General features: G+C 43.3%; 2 protein-coding genes across 11 annotated transcripts in view; both read left to right on the forward strand.

The window, feature by feature from the left end:
• The window catches only part of PLEKHG1 (pleckstrin homology and RhoGEF domain containing G1), a 125,861-nt gene extending 119,362 nt beyond the window's left edge, over nt 1-6,499 (forward strand). For all 10 annotated transcript variants that reach the window (XM_086877216.1, XM_086877218.1, XM_023923375.2 and 7 more), the window contains 2 exons: nt 665-2,333; nt 3,310-6,499. In XM_086877216.1, the coding sequence (XP_086733342.1) occupies nt 665-2,333; nt 3,310-4,412 (2,772 nt within the window). In that variant the 3' untranslated portion in view covers nt 4,413-6,499. The remainder of the gene's footprint in view (nt 1-664; nt 2,334-3,309) is intronic.
• Nucleotides 6,500-6,712: 213 nt separating this feature from the next.
• Nucleotides 6,713-19,034, forward strand: part of MTHFD1L (methylenetetrahydrofolate dehydrogenase (NADP+ dependent) 1 like) — a 145,015-nt gene continuing 132,693 nt past the window's right edge. Inside the window, exons 1-7 of the mRNA XM_086877226.1 lie at nt 6,713-6,873; nt 8,016-8,100; nt 10,690-10,740; nt 10,825-10,878; nt 13,483-13,607; nt 14,661-14,761; nt 15,637-15,761. Coding sequence (XP_086733352.1) covers nt 6,761-6,873; nt 8,016-8,100; nt 10,690-10,740; nt 10,825-10,878; nt 13,483-13,607; nt 14,661-14,761; nt 15,637-15,761 — 654 coding nt within the window. The 5' untranslated portion in view covers nt 6,713-6,760. The remainder of the gene's footprint in view (nt 6,874-8,015; nt 8,101-10,689; nt 10,741-10,824; nt 10,879-13,482; nt 13,608-14,660; nt 14,762-15,636; nt 15,762-19,034) is intronic.

Consider the following 19,034-nt stretch of genomic DNA (forward strand, 5'->3'; position numbering starts at 1 on the left):
AGACTTTATTTTGGGGGGAAAAACAAGTAACTAACCAAACCAGTCAGAATTAATTGAAGACAAAAGGAATTATCTTTCCCTCTCTCCCCCAGACTCTGGCCAGCAACATCTAAAGCATCCTTTATGGTGGAATTAGTGAGCTCGTGGCCTTGCTGTAAATTAGATATGGATGAAAACCTACACTAAAAAGAAAAAGAAATTTTTAGTGGCATGTGCTAGAGAGCGTAAGATTCCTTTCTGCTAGGGTTATAGGCAAGGAAAAGGAGAAGAACAAAACTTTTGGCATAAACCCAGAGTCAGATTAGCTTAATCCAACTGTGAAACTGCAGAGTTAGCATAAAAGGTTTAATCTAACTCCTGCCAAACAAATTTGCCTTTAATTACTCATGCATTAACATAAGCTACTGTCTTGTATTTGAAGTAAGATGTTATTAAACACCCAGAGTGAACTTTGGGCCATGGTAAGGATTAGGAGGCAAAGTATTTTGGCACTGCCACCTTGGCTCACTCACTCTCTGTTGAGAGAGAGAACTTGCCCTGCCCATCTCCACACGATTCTCTGCTGCAGGACACACTGGTGCTATGGCAGTCCTGTGAAAAGAGGGAATTGCTGTATTATTAGAGGGATATGCTAATGTTTCCTGCAATTTTCAAACCTCCACAGAGCTCCAAGGACCCTTCAGATGAAGAGTCAATGCACTTGAATACTGATCTTCCATTTTCCTGCACAGCTAGACAGCCACAGTCTGCTAGACAATTCAGCACACCCCAGAGCAACTCTCTGATCATGAATATCCTGGGGGGCAGTACCTCTGTCAGAAACATCTGGACAGACCATCAGATCAGGCAGGCATTGTTCCCCAGCCGGCGCCCGCCTTACGAGAACGAAGACGATGAGGACGATTACCAGATGTTTGTACCATCGGCGTCTACATCCAGCACAAGTTCAGCTCCTGCTGGAGAAAGGAGGGGTTCTTCTGGGCGTCCTTGCAGCTGGCACTTGGGGCAAGTGCATCAAAACGAGACTTCCAGCCCCACTCATCACAAAATTGTTAGACGGGCCAGTAGTGCTGGTGAAAGCAACACGTGTCCAGCCAGCACCAGGTATAAAACAGGGGAGCGTGGTTCTCGAAGGGAAGTGAAGATAGCAGAGGGAAGCAGTAGGAATGCGTATCCTGAATCTTCAGAGGAGCTTACTATCGATGATATTGAGCATGTTTATGATAACATAAGCTATGAAGACTTAAAGCTGATGGGTCTGACGAGAAGGGAGGAGACACGCCGTGGTCCCCGGAGATCCGCTAGAGACTCTCTGTATGAGGCTGAAAACAAAAGCAGCTCAGATTCAGCTTCCAAAAAGAAAACAGCAAATCAAAAGGGAACCTCCATTCATGCTAGCAGGGAGGAGATACTGCTCAGTAAAGAAGCACCAACTTCAAGTTTGGATGAGCTCAGAATTGTTGAAGACAACATCTATGACACCATACTGCTTCCAGAAACATCTCTATTGAATTTTAAACATGACCCCTTAAAATCCTCTAAAAGGAGGAGTTTTTTGGAAAAAGACTTTGCGTATTGTGACAATCTACGACATTTTGTTTCCGAAGAGAGTCTCCAGTTCAGTGAAGATGAAAGTCCTTACCATCGTGTTCCCGTTGACAATGACTACTTGAGCTTACTAGATAGCTCCTCCAACTCTGACTCTCTGTCACACAAGTCTGCAGCAGACAAGCTCTCAGAAGAAGTAGATGAGATTTGGAATGACCTGGAGAACTACATCAAGAAAAATGAGGAGAAAACAAGAGACCGTGTCCTTGCAGCCTTTCCTGTTTGTAAAGATGACATGCAGGAAAGGCTGCATGCTGGTAGCACACCTGAACTGAGTAAAGACGTAGAATATTCACTCTCTACTCTCTCTCTGCCAGAAACTCCTATTTTCCCTAAAACTGTGAAGCCCAGGGCTGCCACCATAAGTGAGGCTAATCTCAGGCTTGAAGACAGTACACCATGCAAGGAGAACTCTTTTTTGAGTTTGAACAGGTCTTCCTTCTCCAGTGAGATGCCTTTTGTAGATAGTCCATATGAGCCCGCCAGTAGTGTTCTGTCCAGCACACCTGCAGAGGGCGTGGAAAATGACTTGGCTGTTATGGATAAAACAAAGAACAGAGTTTTTATGATGGCAAGGCAGTACAGTCAAAAAATTAAGAAGGCTAACCAGCTTTTGAAAGTTAAAAGTCCAGAGCAGGAACAGACAGCTAGCAGACAACAGAAAATGAAACACAAAGATCTTGCTGCTATTCTGGAGGAGAAGAAACAAGGAGGTCCTGCTATTGGTATGTTAAAAACATTTCTGTACAGATACTTTTCTTCAGTAGCTTTCAGTGAACTTTGTGTTCTGAACTGGAAGATTATGAGTTTTCCTCACCATGGTCATTGAGTATCAGGATTGTTTTTTTTCTGTGTTGCAACTGAAATGAATTTTCTCAGACTGCTTTAACATGAATGGTCCTTTATATCTCATTTCTTGTTACTTGATAACTTTGGGAAGAAGTAGCAGAGGGCAGTGTCAGGAAAGAGCAATTCGACTGAGGCTGGAAGTAGAAATCATGCCTGGAGCATGACTGGCCTCCCTGCAGAAAAGCAGTTACTTCCTTTAATAGATCTTGAGAGTTTCACTAAACCAATGTTGAATTTTGAAGTCGGTCTGCCTTCTAACAAGTCACATAAAATTGCTTAGGTACCATTCAGAATCATACCCATAAACATAAGGAATGTTGTCAATGTTGTCAGATAAGAAAGAGCTGATAATCTTTCTGTGAGCTAATGAATGTGCAAAGTCATGGATATGCAACAGCTCTGGAATTATGTTTGTCCATGATCAATTGAAACAGATGGAAGATGTGGAGCAATCAGACTCCATGCACCAGAGTGTCATTCTTGCTTTCTTGTGATATTTTTAAAAGCCCCTAAATATCTTATTTACCAGGCCATTTTTAGAATGTTCTTTTCCATTTTAACATGAAACAAGCAGCGTATTATTGGAATCGTGTGCTGCATTGTGTCCTGCCTGACTGCTCGCTGTAGCATGATATTTTATGCTTCTTTTCCTCAAAAAAGTGTACTGAAATGTGAATCCAAAGGCCTTTCCAGCTTCCAATGTTTCACATTACTTTGCAGAGGCCAAATTTATTGACACAACTGAAAGCTGTTCTCTTACTGATACTAAGTGTTCTGAGATTTTTAAATTTTCACTTGATTCACTGAAATGCATTCCTTGTCTCCACTAAGTTAGTTTTCTCTTCTTTCTAGGTGCCAGAATAGCTGAATATTCCCAGCTTTATGATCAAATTGTCTTCAGAGAGAGTACTCCTAAGGTCCACAAGGAAGCTGGAGCCACTCCTCAGGAGCCGTCAGCTGGGAGGTTTTCCACACCCATGGCCACATGTCCTCCCCGTTCCCAGCCTGCCAGTGAATGCCCAAGAGCAGAAGATTGGCTTTTGCATTCTACCTACAGTAACGGCGAGCTGGCCGACTTCTCTCCGTGTTCCGAATCCCAGGACCCAAAGTCCAAGAACTCATACACAGAAGCTGGTACAAAAAGCAGTTCAAAGCAGTTGCCGTCAGCTGGCTCGGTGCCTTCCCTTCAGATTTCCAACCGTTTGCATGTCCCAGCGCAGAGGTGGAGCGCCATTATAAGCCAACCAAACAAAGAAAACTTGCATCAAGATCACGTCTATAACTCACTGGGAAGGAGAGTAAGCAGTGTAAAACCACAGGCATACAGCAGGTCACAGTCCTCGTCCTCAATAGTGGTCAACAGGTCTGGAGAATCAATTGTATATAATAATGAAATTGATAAGAAAAGGCTCCATTTGAATAGGAACTTTCAATTCAACAGCCATCAAACTCCTGGAATTGCTTCAGGATGTACAGGGCTGGAGACGAGAAAGCAGATCTCTGAAAACTGTTCAGACATGATTCTTCAGGATTCTCAAAAGGTCCTGAGAGTGAACAGAGCCTCCCCTCTGACAGCACAGATGGCCACTCAGAACTATTTTTCTAATTTCAAAGATTCTGAAGGAGGAGAAGGGGATGATGATGATTACGTCGAAATAAAATCTGAAGATGAGGGATCTGACTTGGAGACTTCTCCGAACCAAACAAGGAAATCAGATCCTAAACTGCGTAACACAGATGCCATTCCTTCTGAAACGTTCTGTGGCAAAACTGTCTCCTGTAGCCCTGCAAAGTCTGCCAGCAGCAAACACGCACTTACCCCGTATCTGACTGCATACAGTGATTCGGATAAACTGAATGACTACCTGTGGAGAGTGCCATCTCCTAATCAGCAGAATATTGTCCAGTCTTTAAGGGAAAAGTTTCAGTGTCTCAGTTCAAGTAGCTTTGCTTGATGCTTTCAATGATTTCTAGCTGTACTACCTTATAATGAGTATATACTAGGACAATCAGTACTGGCATCATGTATTTCCATAATATTACACTATCAGGCATTGTATTGCAATAGTGTTGTAAATAGATGCAAAATGTATCTTTTAAAAATGGTTTGGAATCCTGGATGTGAAAAAGGCCACATGTGCACTGTCTGGGATCTCTCTATAGTGCATGTAAACTTCTCATCTCCTACTGAACCTTCACATCTCTTCCTTTGTTAGGTGTGTTACCCCCTGATTCTTGCCATCGAACCAGGTGTGATGCCATTTGATGCTTGAACCATTTTATCATTTGGAAACCTTAGTTTTTAGACTTTCCAGTTGGTGTCCAGTGTTCTGCATCCAAAATACCTGAGTGATTACTCTGCTTACATACAGGAGCATTTTGCTGGGCAGCTGCTCCTGTCACTGTGCAGATTTCTGAGCAGGGTTCTGGTGATTACACCAACAGGCTACATCTGTAATTGCACATACTTTTTTTGCATGTTACTTTTCATCAGACAGATTCCAAGTGTGTGGGACCAATGCATATGTTACATTATTTTACAGCAAGCTTCTTAAGTTTTAAAGAAAATTTAGTCCTAGTACTTGTGCCAGGCAGATAGCTCTGTGTCTGAAGCCTCTTCTGCTTTCTGGAGCTGCGTAAGAGGCAGAAGACAGGCGGTGGTGGCTTTGTATGAGAACCCGTGGCTATGACACGGTCCTTGCCTGGGGAATGGTTTTGGCATTAGAAGGGGAGCTGCCTGCTTGTCAAGGGGGCTACACCAGTTTTGGTACCTCCAGTGATGGTGGTGTTTGTGACACGCAAACAAACTCTGAATAACTTGTAGCTCAGCACCCAGCAGTCAAAAGCTGCTGTGTAGAGTTTGAGACAAAGCCGTGTGTTGCACGCAGTGACCTGCTGGGCATTTGTTCAAGTCCCAGTAAGTCCTGTGAGCGAATGAGGGCCAGGTTCTTGGGTGAAATACTGATTGTGGAGCACGTTCGGCCCATAGGGTGGTTCAGTGATACTGCTGGTTGAGTGACAAGCTGCAGCCCCCAGGGCATGCATCTCCTGTAGCAGGAAGTGACCCTTCCTGACAGAGAGGCATAAGGGGTATATTTTGTAAATCAGTCAGGGCTGACTCTAATCCAATGTATGTACAATAAAAAGCAGCTTAAAAATGAGAATACATTCCATTCTTTTGCAAATAATGCATAGACTAAATGCTGCCGTTTAGAGCAAGGACAGGCTTTCCAATACCATCTATGCTTAACTCCCCTTCATCATCTTTGTTGCACAGTTTTGGATTCTGTTACTTGAAAACATTGTACCGAAAGGAAAGCCTAGATACATCTACACTGATCATCTTGTGTGATTGTTCTTTTTTGGTGCTTACATTTTTCAGATTACATGGATAAAGCCAGTACCAAGTTAAACATATCAATAAACAAAGGAATTTCATTGGAATACTATTTTTACTAACCACATATCTCCTCAGTTACAGAGAACTGTCCTTCCAGAACAGCTGATCATTTACTACACTGGTTACCATGAGGAAAACCAGTGTACAGCTAATTACTTGTAGACTAAGATTTGAGGACTTGAATTTATTAGAACTGACTAAATTATTTACCACACGTATCTTGCATTGGCTAGGAATTGTTGTTTTGTGGGCTGGTTGGTCATGGTACTTACTAGCTCGTACCACAGGGATCACTTGTTACAGTCAGCACACCCCCTGTGATAGGACCCGTATCTATCTAGTAAAATCCGGCTGAGAAATAATGTTGTACATATTTAAGACGCCGAGGTGTAGCAGAGCCTATATTTATTTAATATAGCTTGTAAAGTATTGTAAATATGGATAGAAGGTAAATCTGTGGACGCACATCTAGATTTGTTTAAACGGCTTTAGGAGAATGTTTAACTCGCATCTCATGCAATCCGTGGAGTTGGGAGGGAGGGGAAAACAACCAACCAACCAGAAAAAGGGACTTGTACTACTATTGTAACTTCTCCCAGGGACCATTTCATACTATTTTTAATAAACGTTGAGTACGCAAAAGCTTTGGGTGCTTTTCATTACGGGGGAGCGGAGGAAGGGATTTACTGGCTTCTTTCTGCCTGTCGGAGCTGACGTTTGGGGGTGACTTGGATGGGGAAAAAAAAAAAAAGCGAAAAAAAAGCGAAAAAAAAGCGGAAGCGAAAGCGGGGGGGGAGCGGCGGGGGCGGGGAGCGGGGGCGGGCGGTGCTCCATCCCCGCCCGCCCCCTGGCCCCGCTCCTGCCCCGTGCCCGCCGCCGCGGCTGCCGGAGCGCACCGGAGGGATGCGGAGCGCGGCGCTGCGGCGCTGCCTGGCCCCGCCGCTCCCGCCGCTCCCGCCGCGCCGCGGGCTCAGCGCGCCCCTGGCCCGGGACAGCGCCGCGGCGGCGGCCGCCCGGTAAGAGGCGCACGTGGGGAGGCAGCGCCGGCTGATGCAACCGGGGGGTGCGATGGTGTGGGCATGGAGGGAGGAGGGGTGAGGGGGATTTGGGCGGTGCGCCCCCGCCGGGTGCGTCGGGTCGGTTGTCGAGGTGGGCTTTTTGGGGGACCTCGTAGGAAAATGCCCCCAGTTCCCGCAGCAGCGCGCCGGGCTTTGGTTTTGGTGGCATTTTGAGGGCGAGCAGAGCTGCCGTCATGTGGCGGTGGCTCAGGTGAGGGGGTGCGCAGATGTGTGCCTGGAAAACACGTGTCCCTGGTCGCCCCCCGCCCGTCCCCGTCCCGGTTCTGCCTTGGACGGGATCGTTTGCGACGGCGTTGGATTGAGCTGGTCATTGGCTTCTGCAAGGGTAGGAGCTATCAAAAATCCATTCCAGGCTGTTCTCTGTTTGTCTTCCTTGCTGTGGGGGACAGACAGACGTATTTCAGGGGGTCTCCTCTTTGCCCAGCTGTGTGTCATCTGCACACGCAAAAGGTAACAGGAGACCTGGCTGCTACTTACCCAGAATTTTTTTTTCCAGAAAGCATTCCCAGTGCCTGGCTGTCACTGTTTTTTCCAAGAAGTAGTGGCAAACAGAGCTGCCTTGTCTCCCTTCTGCCACTGGGTTTTGAAAGGCATCCATGAAAGTGGCTGCTGTGCTGCTCATGGGGTTGGTGTAGCTTGTGTTGAGCTGTGGCAGCCCCAGCTGTAAAGGCCTCTCTGCATCTGTCACCTCCCTGGCCAAGGGTATGGAAGCAAAGGGTGCACTTGACCCAAGAGCTGGTCAGACAGCTCAGGGTGGTGGTTCCCTGCTGTGCTTCCCGTGGTGGGGCTGGACAGGCCTTCTCATGAAATTAGCACAGCCTAGCTATAAAGTTTTGGGCATGTCAGAGCGATGCCCCACATACCTATCGGAAAGAAAAAAAAAAAAAAATTTGGCCTGTTAAGGTTTTCTGTACCTGCCTGCTGTACACCAGCCCTCAGTTCATATCCAGCCATAATTTTGGGGATTAAAAACATACGTGCCCGAGCATTTTTGTTATATTGATGACTAACACAGGTGTCTGCCGACTAATGTTGGGAGGGTTTCTTTTGTTAAAGACTTGTTTGTCACTGTGTTGCAGCAAAGTCACTGAGAATGCAAAGAATTCCTTGGCCACTCTTAAGAGAGAAAACCCTCGTCTTGAGCCAACGCTTGCCATTATTCAGGTAAAGTATGTCTGTGCACTCACTGGCTGTGAGAGATCTCCTTTGGTACCATTACCTGTCTGAAACTTCATAAGCACACCACGCAGAAAGTAATTTTAATCCTTTTTTTTAATAAAAAACGGTGTCTGCTTTATTATAAAGCAAAGCAATAGGATGAGGTAGTTCTATCAGATGGTAGATTGCCCTTCTTCAGGCCTGAAACAGTCACAGCAAGCTTCAGACTGGGACAGCTTTGCAAAGGAAAGGAACAGTTTTATCCCTTCTTCCTTTTGCTAATGTAGTCTTCCCCATTTTAAGTATGGATCACTTTTTCTCACAGCTTGTCAAAGTTGATTAATTTAATAGTTGAACTAAAGTAATGTTCTCAAACCTTTATTTAGGTTGAAGCTTTTTTTGCAGTCCTGAGCAAAGTGCTTAAATGCCTGAAAATGTGGGCCTTCCTTCACTTCCCACCCCTGAAATAACAATGCCAGGATTAATGAAAGACCCTGTTGCTTCCTGTCAGACATGTTACCTTTGGTAACTACAGCTTATCAATGTCTTCCTGCTCTTCTGAGGAAAGGAAAACCACACTAAAAAGTCCCAGTCAGCTCAGAAGGGTCTGTGTGAAATAAGTGCCTTCTGTGAAGTGTCAGCATCCTGTAGAAGTAGCAGCACTTTCTGATGTGAAGGAATCTTGCAGTAGTTGAGAACCATTGTTTTACTAATGCTGTGAAGAGCTTTCCATCCCACCAAATGATGGTGTCATTTTTGATAGGTAATCAAAATTGGAGATGAGGATTGCTATCCCTGCAAAGCTGGAAGTTTGGGATGAAAATAGGGATGTTTATCAGAGGGGATCCAGAGCCATGCTGGCAAAAATGTTATTGTCCTGTTTTCTAGAGGGGTGGTATTGGTTTTGAGTGGGCACACACTGAAACTCCGACCCAGTAGGTTTTAAGTTTAAAACCCAGCTGTAAGTATTTTTTAAGTACTGATAGTGAATCTAAGTAATGCATCAAGAGCTTTATTTTAGAAGGTCTCTAGTGAGGCTATCTGTACAGGCTCTCCCATCTCTCACCCTCCCTGATAACTGCATTTCACAGAGCCCTCTATGGCTAAAGCTTAAGGACTGCTAGAAAAGCAGTGCCCTGCTTTTTCTCACTCTTGCTCATATCCATCCAGTTGCATGATCTGGACTAGATCTGGACTGTGATCTGTCTTTAGAGTGAGGGGTCCAAAGAGGCTTCCTTTCAACCACATTTGACTCCTGGATCTGGTTTTCTGCATGGCCACATGCATGTTTTACACTGGCACAATGGAAGGGATGTCCCTCTTGTCCCTGTTTACCCCACTTGGTCTGCCTCATGAGGTGGCTGTAGGAATATGTGGCTTAGATCCTTCTGGGTAAAATTCACCCCAGCCCTGTTCTCCAGCTGTCCAGTCACTCTAGCTCTGGTTGTGAAGACTGAAGCAGAGCCCATTCTAAATGTGTATTTGTTGGTGGAAAGAAAACTTGCTTTGGTCTACCAGTAATGCGGGCAGAGCCCTAAGATTAAACTCCCCAAGTGCCACATCTTCCCAGAGGAGCAGAGGGAGGACAGTGAAATTATCTCCTTTGCCAGTCACTCCTGAGTAATGTTGGTCAGCATGACAGGGCACCCCCTCTTTGGCAGGTCTGGGAATGAGGAATTCAGACTGAACCTGCAGTGGAATGATTTTAGGATGGTCCTTTTCCTCTTGAGTCAACTGGATCTGAATCTATGCCAAAATTGATACCTGTGTTGCTTATTGTCCATGTTGAACCTTGGTTGGAGCTGTGCAACAGCAAAAAATGTTTGGTGTGTTCTTATTAATTTTTTTGATACTGAAAAGTAAAATAAAGCATCAGAATCCAGCTTAACAGTGGAATTCTTGCCCACAAAACTCAGCAAAGCACCACTGGTTTCCCTGAATCTCCTGTCCTGCCCTTGTGCTCTGCCAGCCTATGTGCTGAGCTCTGGCCCCACCTCTGCTGCTCACTGGGTTTTGATAGGAACTGGTTTAGGGCAGGGACTTTCTGCACTCATACAAGGTAAGTGTTCATCTGCCAGTGCTGCAGCCTCAAGGACATTACAGGGGACAGTGTGGTACCCCCAGGTGCTCCATCCCAGTTAAGCTTCTTGAGCAGTCAGAGTCAGCAGTCCCACTTTTACTGTCACAGGGGAGAGGCTGCTGAGCTGTCCTAGACCTGTCTCTCCTTCCTTGGCACAGCGTGGGCTCTGCACAGTGTCCTCAGTGCAGCAGCTTCTCTGCTGCCACGTTTGGGGAGTGGGATGCTGGCAGTGCAGGGAGGTGGGGAAGAGAGGGCAAGCCCTCCTTCCCTAACAGGAGTTGCCCCTCTCCATGAAGCCTGTGCTTTTAAACGCTCTTTTTATCACTGTCAGCAGTCTTGAACTATTGGGATTAACAGGGATGGCCTTCTGCTTTTTACTTAGAACTGTTTCTTGTTAGTTTGAATATCTTTAGGCACAGACATTGTTACTGTGTTTCTTGCATAGACGCGTGCATCAGTGTACTCGTTTTTAAAATGTATTCTTTTAAAACTCAGTTACTGTTTTGTTCCCCAAGGCACGCAATGACCAGTTGTTTCAAGAAGCAAACAAGAACTTTGCAAAAGAGGTAAGCTTTAGCTGATACATCTATTAATAATCATGAGCTACTTGCCTTTGGTAATTTTAAGTTTTTTGTGGTTTTTTTTAACAGATTGGTCTACGTGTTATTCATATCTGTCTTCCTGAAGGCAGCACCAAGGATGAGGTAACTGATGTACCTGAGTCTTCCTTTTCCATTTTTGTCATAAACTTTTATTTATTACTGGCATTCATTATTATTTTGACTAACCTCTAGTAACTCAAATTTGGCTTAGGATTGCCTTGGTTTAAATAACAAATATTAACCCCTTACTGGCAAGTGTGAGAAAAAAGAGAATTAATGGGAATATCTGCTGTTCCCTGGCAAGCTGGGGCAGAATCAATAGAGCAATGTTTCAGTTTTGTGCTTGGTGTTTAATCCCAGCTCAGGTATCCTGTCTCCTGCAGCTGCTCCTGTGGCTGTACCTGATTATTGCCCAAATTACAGATTATATGTAATCAGGGAAATTACAGATTATATGATTATGTGGGGGAGGGAGGGGGGTGTTGAATTTGCCTACTGATCTTCTAATGTTTCAATTATGTATTAAAAAACAAACATCCACCCCAAATCACTAGAGGCCTGAATTCTTTACTTTGTTGAAGGCATAGCACTTGAATATAGATAAACTTTTTTTTTTTTTAGGTAACTTTTAAATATAGATAACCATATGAAAGTTAAACCAGTGAAGGAATGTACAGTAAAAGATGACACTGTTCACAGCTGGCCTCCTCGTGCTTGGCAAGTTTGATAATCCTGCAGGCTTGAGAATTCTGTGTACTGTTTTGTTTTTCGGAATACTTTGTTCTTAAAATGTTACTGCCTTGCAGTGTAACCTTGAGAACTGCTTCCAGATACATTGAAAGGAGCTTTCTGTGAAGTTTTGTAGATTACAGATAGTCATCTACCCATTTAAGAAGAGTGGGCTTTTGAAATAAAAAATGAATACAATTTGTTGTTGGTAAATGTGTTTTATCTATTGAGTAACACGGTGAGAAATAGGTAAAATCCAGTGACTATTTGGCAGGAGTTGCAGTTACTTTGAAGTAGTATCTTAGAAGTGATATTTAAAGTGGAGCTCTGTATTTAAAGAGAAATTTGGGTTATTTCTGTTATTTAAAGGAAGTTACTTCCAATAAAATTCATCATGGTTTGCTTACTCTCTTGCTTACTCACTATGACAGGTTTTTTCATCTACTAAAATCCACATCTCAGTTATGTTCCCCGGTGTGGGAAGGTGGGAGGGATTTCAATACCATGCACATCTGGGGTTTGCCATAACTTTCTGTGTACAATAAAGGCAAGTTAATAGTATGCTACTTTGCTCTGCATGAGTTCTAAGTAATTTAAATGCTGTGATGATGGAAACTTACTTGCATTCAAGTAAGGTGCAATTAAGATGGAAAACCGAATTACTTTCCCAGGAGGCAGAAATACAGCTTGAAGTTTTAATTGCTCTGTAGACCCCCAGCATGTTGTAGCATATCAATGTTTTTTGAAGAAAAAAGCAGATGTTTTCATGTCCATGTACTGGTACATCATCCTTTCTAGTGCAATGTATATACCAGCCCTGTTGCTGTCAAGTGTCATAGGACCTTAAGAGATATGCCTGGTTTTGCCTCAGGAGTCAGGAAACTGAAGAGGCATTTCTGTACCAGTGACATGCTTGTGGAAGCTGTATTTAGCATGAAAATAGTAGGTTCTCTTGGTTCAGAGTTGCAGCTAATCTAACTCCTGCATAATTCCCCTAGTTTAATGTTGATTGCATATCAGGTGTTTGGGTAATAGAGTTCACAATTACCATGAATAGTTTACAAGAAAAGTATTTTAAGAAGTCATGATATTAGTTCAGGAAAAAAAGCAAACTACTTACAGTCCTTTTTCTGTTGGATGTTAATCCAATTCTGTTATAAAGCTTTGTGATGTTTGCACACTGGTCTTATATATAAGATGGCAAGACATGCTTGCATGACATTTCTCACTTAAAAAAAACTTTGACATGTTTTCTTCTATTCTCTTCTTTCTGGTCACAGCAAAATAGCATGGTTCAGCATTACACTTTAGAGAGGAAGGAATCAGGGGTAGGTAGTGCAGTCTCAGATGTCAGATATGACCAATTATAAACCACTTGAACTTGCATCTGGTTCAGTACTTGAAATTCATAAACTTCCCTGTGGTGCCTTTTCAACATAAGTTCTCCACAAGGCAATTGCCAGCTCTTAGGATCAGGGTGTTTTGAGAAGAAAAATTGCTAACCATATATGCTGGTTTAATAAATTTAATTTTTTTTTTGTATAATTGTTCTTTCAAGTGTTACAACTTTTTGTCCCTGTATTGAGACATGATCTGATCCTTTTTGGTTTTGCACTAAGTATTAACTAAGGCATCCAGCTTCTAAAAACATCTTCCAAAGCTATTACAGTGACAAGCTTTTGCTGATATTTGGAGCGGTGAAACACAAACTGCTTTTGGCAGCATAATGTCACATAATACATATTTACTTTGCAAGATGTTGAGAATAGAGTCAGGGTGGCTTAATTTGGTAAGCCACTGATAATAAACTGAGTAGAGCAGGTTATTGCTTTTTCATTTAGAATTTGCAGTAATAAGCAAGGGAAGCCAAGGTGGCCATAAAGTAATTGAAAAAAAATTACAGGTTTTACCTCATTCTAATCAGATTCTCCTTTTATCTGTTGTTCTAATCTTTAATGCTTTTTATTAACTCCCTAGATTGTCAGTGAAATCTTGAGACTTAATGAGGATCCTAACGTGCAGGGCCTTGCTCTTGACCTCCCAGAAAGCTTATATAGCAGTAAGGTATTAAATGCTGTGAAACCAGAGAAGGATGTGGATGGGTAAGTGGAACACTGAGAAATAATATTAGCAGGCACAAGCCTGATGGCTCTGTAAAATTAGTTTTCCCCTGTGCTTTTCATTAATGGATTCCTCAGTCAATGTGTCTAGCTGTGCTATTGAGCAGTGATAAAATTGAGTCTTTTGCTGAAGTAGTTTTGGTCATTATCTTTTTTTTTCTTTTTTTTTTTTTTTTTTTTTACATAATGTATATTCAGGGCAGAATTTTAAATTTTAAAGAAAGTACCTCAGTAATACAAGTGGTAGTCACAAAGTATTGAATTTTCACAAGAAGGATTGATGGAAAAATTGCAGAGATGGTTTTAACTTCCTTACAGCACTCTCTTGTGGTCAGAAAGTAAGCTATAATAGTTTGGACCCATTAGCACAGATTGCCAATCAGTGTTGAGTTGTACTGCTCTCAGAAGAGACCGCTGGTGTAATATAGTTTTGTGAGTTACCATTTTGCTGCTTTTGAAGCCTTCCTGCTCTTGGCTGCAGGCTGTTACCATTTTTTTTTAATCCCACTCTCTTTTTTTTTTTCATGTCAGGGAAAAAAAAAAATCTAAAAATCCTTCAAGTTAGTTACCTTTCCATTATGTGGAATACAGGAGATTGTTAGAGAATGGAACATTTGGAGCATCCTTCTGTATGGGAGAGGGTGGAGTGCAGTGTGGAAACAGCTGGGTTGCCCCTCCTAAGCCAGCTTGGCTCTGGCAGCAGTGGTCTGGTCTCACTGTGGCCACTGAAGTGTTTGGGCCCAGTGTGGGTAGCCCAGTGTGACAAGTGAAGAGCTGCTGCTGTATTGTGGGATCATGTCACTCATTGTAACTCAGATCCCTTTCCTGGCCTCTCTTGAGGCTCAGTGTTTCTCTAACTGGGGTGTGGGATGATACAAATTAGCTGCAGTACATGACTATCAAAGGATTTGCTTTTGTGAGAGATGTTTGCTCTTGGGATTAGCTCTTAGCCATGTTACAAGCATTGCAGGGGATTTATGTTACACAAACTCTTTTTTTTTGTTGTTGTTAAATTGCCATATTTTTCCACTGCAGATTATCCAGTGTAAACCTAGGACACTTGGTACATGGTGATGTCTGTGACTGTCTAGTTCCTCCTACAGTGTGTGCTGTGATGGAGCTTCTTGGAGGTGTAGGTGAGTCCTTCTCTCATAATCATTACATTAATTGTAGCCTAGCTATTTACTCAGTTTTAATCCTGACTGGGAGCCAAATATAATCTGACCTTGTTGTGTCTTCTATTTTGTGTTGCTTTCCTACCTGACATGTGTTTGTCTCCTGCTAGTGAGGAGGACTTCTGCTCAGTGAGATCTGAATGCTGTATTTGTAGAAGCAGGTCTCAGGCTTCTGGTATTAGGCAGGGGTCAGTTTCACTGAAGACACACAAAACACGTCTTCCAAACAGAAAATATAGGCATCACTTGGGGGTTTCACTTGACTATTTTAATTAGTGTGATCAGTTGGAGAAGCCCAGGTTTGCCTGTCAATTGCTGCTGAGCAAATCTTTTGGTTTGGATTGTGTCATGTCAGTGCTGACACTGAAATGGCAGATTTAAACAAGCAGGTTTGCTGTGTGTGAAGACACTGTTGGTTTAAGGCCGTGTTTCACAAGTTGACTCTCCTACAGCGACTCATAATTGTTGAAACGAGGATTTCTGTAGCAGAACTGTAAACAGGAGGTGAAATGTATTTAGTAACAAACATGAATGAAAGGATTTGTGCAAAATACCAGAAAGCCAGAAGAACAGTATTTGCTTACTAGAGTTTAGAGAGTCACCAGGAATCTCCTTAAGGCCTGTGGTTTGTGTCACTGCACGGGCTCCAGAAGAGCTGCCCGTGCTGGCACAGCTGCTGCAGTAGTGCAGGCACACGGCGCTGCCCCGTTCTGAGCCCCATTGCAGCTCCTTCCACAGTGCTGCGGCCGTGGCTGGCCTGGGGGGAGCTCCATGCAGCTGCTGGGGCTTGTGCCCTGGGCTGGGGGTGGCTGAATTTCTTCCCTTGTGTCACACAGGTGGGAAGAAGGTGCTGCTGCTGGGAGCGCGCGGGGCAGAGGCTGCTGCCCTGCAGAGCGTGCTGCAGCGCGAGGGAGCCGCCGTCCTCAGCTGCCACTGGAAAGCTCCACAGCTGCAGAGTGAGGTGAGCGCTCTTCTGTCTGCCTGGGCTCATCTGCATCCCCACTGTCTGCTCATCCCTGCCAGCTGTCCACCTGACAATCCTGCCCTTCGCTGCCGTTCCCAAGAGGGAGGCAGCAGTCGCAGGTGGCACTGTGGGTTAGGGTCTTTTCTCCTTCCTGCTTGCTCAGAAATGGTGCAAACCATTTTGCATTGCATCTGGCCTTTACCAGAATATTACATGTAACAGCAGCTGCTTCTGCTAACTTCATTATTTTACACCAAGAAGAGAGGGAATCTGACAAACAAATGTGAGAGAAGGAATCAATCAAACGAATGTTTTAGCTCTCCCTTTTGCTTTCTCTCTATGCAAGAGAAATGCCCTCTTTTTTCTCCTGTCCTGTGATACTGTCTCTGCATGAAATTACTTCCACTGGATTTGTATCCTAAAGGTTTGCAAGTGTTGCTGCTCTTGGGAGAAAGAAATTCCCAACCTTTATCTTTGGAGAGAACTGAAAAAGGATTCAAAGAAATCCAGGAGCATTGAACCGAAGGATTTGCATAGTCTCCCTGGCTGCTTTTTGCAGAGCTTATAGACACAACTTAGAGGATGGAATGACTTCCTGTGAAGCTTAATGTTTGTTCCTCAGTCCCAGATTTCACAGAATGCTCCAGCTGGGGTTGCAGTGTCACTGGGGTAGGTGCAGCAGGTCCAGGCGGTGGCAGTGCCCGGAGCTCCAGGGCCAGGCTGCCAGGCGGGGAGCGGTGCTGGGGACAGCTCTGCTGTGGGACAGCCCGTGCCACAGGGTGGCAGCCAAGGCAAAACCATGGCCTCCGGGCTCTGGAAGCGCAGACAGGAGCAGGAAACGAACTGGAGCAGCTGTGATAGAAAGTTCTCTGGCAAAGCCGTGTTTTCACAGCTGTGGATGTTTTTGTCAGGCTTGTCTCAGCTCTGGGCTTTTAAGTGACTGACAGCACTTAGGAAACATATGGCTCTCTGGGAGATGGAGTGCTGTGAACTTGATCCTTGCCATGTCTCATTCCTCAGTTATTTCTCATTGCTTGGGGTTGTGCTAGGGAACTGCTCTGGGCTGGATGGGGTGGGTGACAGGGTGGCCAGAGGTGTTTCCACTGGTTCACAGCAAAAAATCTGGACTGGGCCCAGAGCTGCTTGTGCAGTGCTGTCAATAGCTGGAGAGAGTTCTGTTTCCTTCCATCCAGATGCTTTCCCATAATCATGCTTTGCTTTTTGGCATTCCCCATAGCTTACCTCTTGGACCAGGCCACTGATGGGAAACAGAATGGGAGGCCCAAGTTTGAGGCTTTATGCACTTCAGTCTTCCCAGGTTCATTTTAACTTTTGGCAGTGAAATAGTTTGTACTTTTCTTGCCGAACTAATCAGCAGAGCCCATAGGGAACCTACCTTCTTCCTCACCTGTGAGCCTGGAGCAGCATGTCGCCAGTAATCCCAGAGCTGTGCTGAGCTGTCTGGATGTCACTCTGATAGTAAACTCTAGCTCCTTGATAAAATCTAATTTGTGCAAGGAAAACTATCCTATTTCATATTCCCAGAAGCTGGAGAGTCAGAAACTGAGCACAAGTTTCTAACCAAACAATGAAGTACTCTGGCAACCTGTATTTGAACTACAATGTTGTTAGATAACATGATTGTAGAATTTATATTTTTCTGCTTGTTTAAAATGCTGATTGTGAGAAACAGCTTTAGTGTTCAGCAGGTTTCTTCTCTTGATTTTTTTATTATTTGAACTTCAAGTAAGAAAATGTGCTAGTTGATGTTTAAGTTTTTCAAAGACTTGAAAGAATCAATTCATGTTCTGTTTTTCCTGCACAATACACTAACTTTTCCTTTCTCTGAATGGGACACCTCTACAGCGACAGTTTCTGTGCTGTTGTTTGGAAGTGTAACCTGTGGTAGCATAAAAACTTCACTTAGGAAGTGAGGGATAAATTTATGAAGAGTATGATTTTTTCCACGAGGATGCATTTGTTTTGCAGTATATAACAGGAAAGGAGAATTTTATCTTAAGGGCAGGGGAATGTTATTTGTTGTAATCCATTGGCCTATTTGCATTGAAGCAATAACCCTGGCCTTAATGATGTAATGCCTTTCTTAAGTGGTTACTGTATTACCTTAGACTAGCTCTGCTGATTTGTTCTTCTTTTTAAAAAGGACAGCATAACAAAAGTGTTTTCTTTAGAAATTCTTTTAATTTAAATGAGTTACACAACACTAAGTTTGCAGGTTTTTTGGATAAGGTTTTGTATTGCTATGGACTTGTTATTGCTTCTCATGCACTTTTGCAAAAATATTTTGAAAATGATCAATCAAGAGGAAGTATGTTTTAGTCCACCTTAGGAACAGTGTAAAAATATAGGGGTAGCTCTCCTAACAAACAGCATAATGCTATCTACTATCTGACTCAGTGTGCTCCTTTAAAGCCAGTCTGTTCAGTCTTATGTCAGGAAAATTGAATAAAATAAATAAAGGTGCATTTTCATTTCATTGCTTTGATCTGAAATAATGGACACAGTTTCAATGTTCTTTTCCCGCCCCACTTCATGTTTTGTTAAGTTGAAAAGATTATTAATATTTCTTTTTTCTTCCATTTTGACTTCAGTTCTCAGGGCACAGCTGAGTCATGTCCTTCAGAACTGTTGAGCTTCCTGGGTTTTCAAATAATTAACAAATGCAAGAATGCATTTTAGAAGGTTCTGACACATCTGTGCAAAGTTGTCATGAAGAAACATTGTTCTTTTTACACTGATATGTTCAATGTAAAAGAAGTTACAAAGTGAGAGGTAAAGACACAAACATATTAGAGGAAATACTTAAGATGTTACCATTCATGTGCTCTCCAATGCACATTCAGAGCATTGTGCCTGAAGAGCAACTTAGTGACATACTGTTAGGGACATCTCCCTTGTAATTTTAAAATGTGACTCCCCGAAAGTCAGTTCAGTATTACATCTGAAGAATGGGAGCTGATGCATTTAATCCTTTATTGTGTCAGAATTATGATTTCTAGTTTGAAGGGAGGTTGTCAAGTAGATTTGTATTGGAAAAAAATGGATTATTTTCTTGCCAAAACATGGGTAATACTTAGTGTCTGTAAGAAAACAGAATTTTGTTTCAGTCATCTAAATTCAGTCAATCATTATTTCAGCACGTCAACTTTAATGTAATCCGTGTGTGAACCACATCATGCCTGTTTTATGGGAGCTGCTATCTTATAATTTTTTTGTAAAAGATGTGAGAATTGGTCTGTCTAGGTGTAA

The sequence above is a fragment of the Cyanistes caeruleus genome, chromosome 2, assembly GCF_971803275.1.
Source record: "Cyanistes caeruleus chromosome 2, bCyaCae1.hap1.1, whole genome shotgun sequence".
Classification (NCBI taxonomy): Eukaryota; Metazoa; Chordata; class Aves; order Passeriformes; family Paridae; genus Cyanistes; species Cyanistes caeruleus.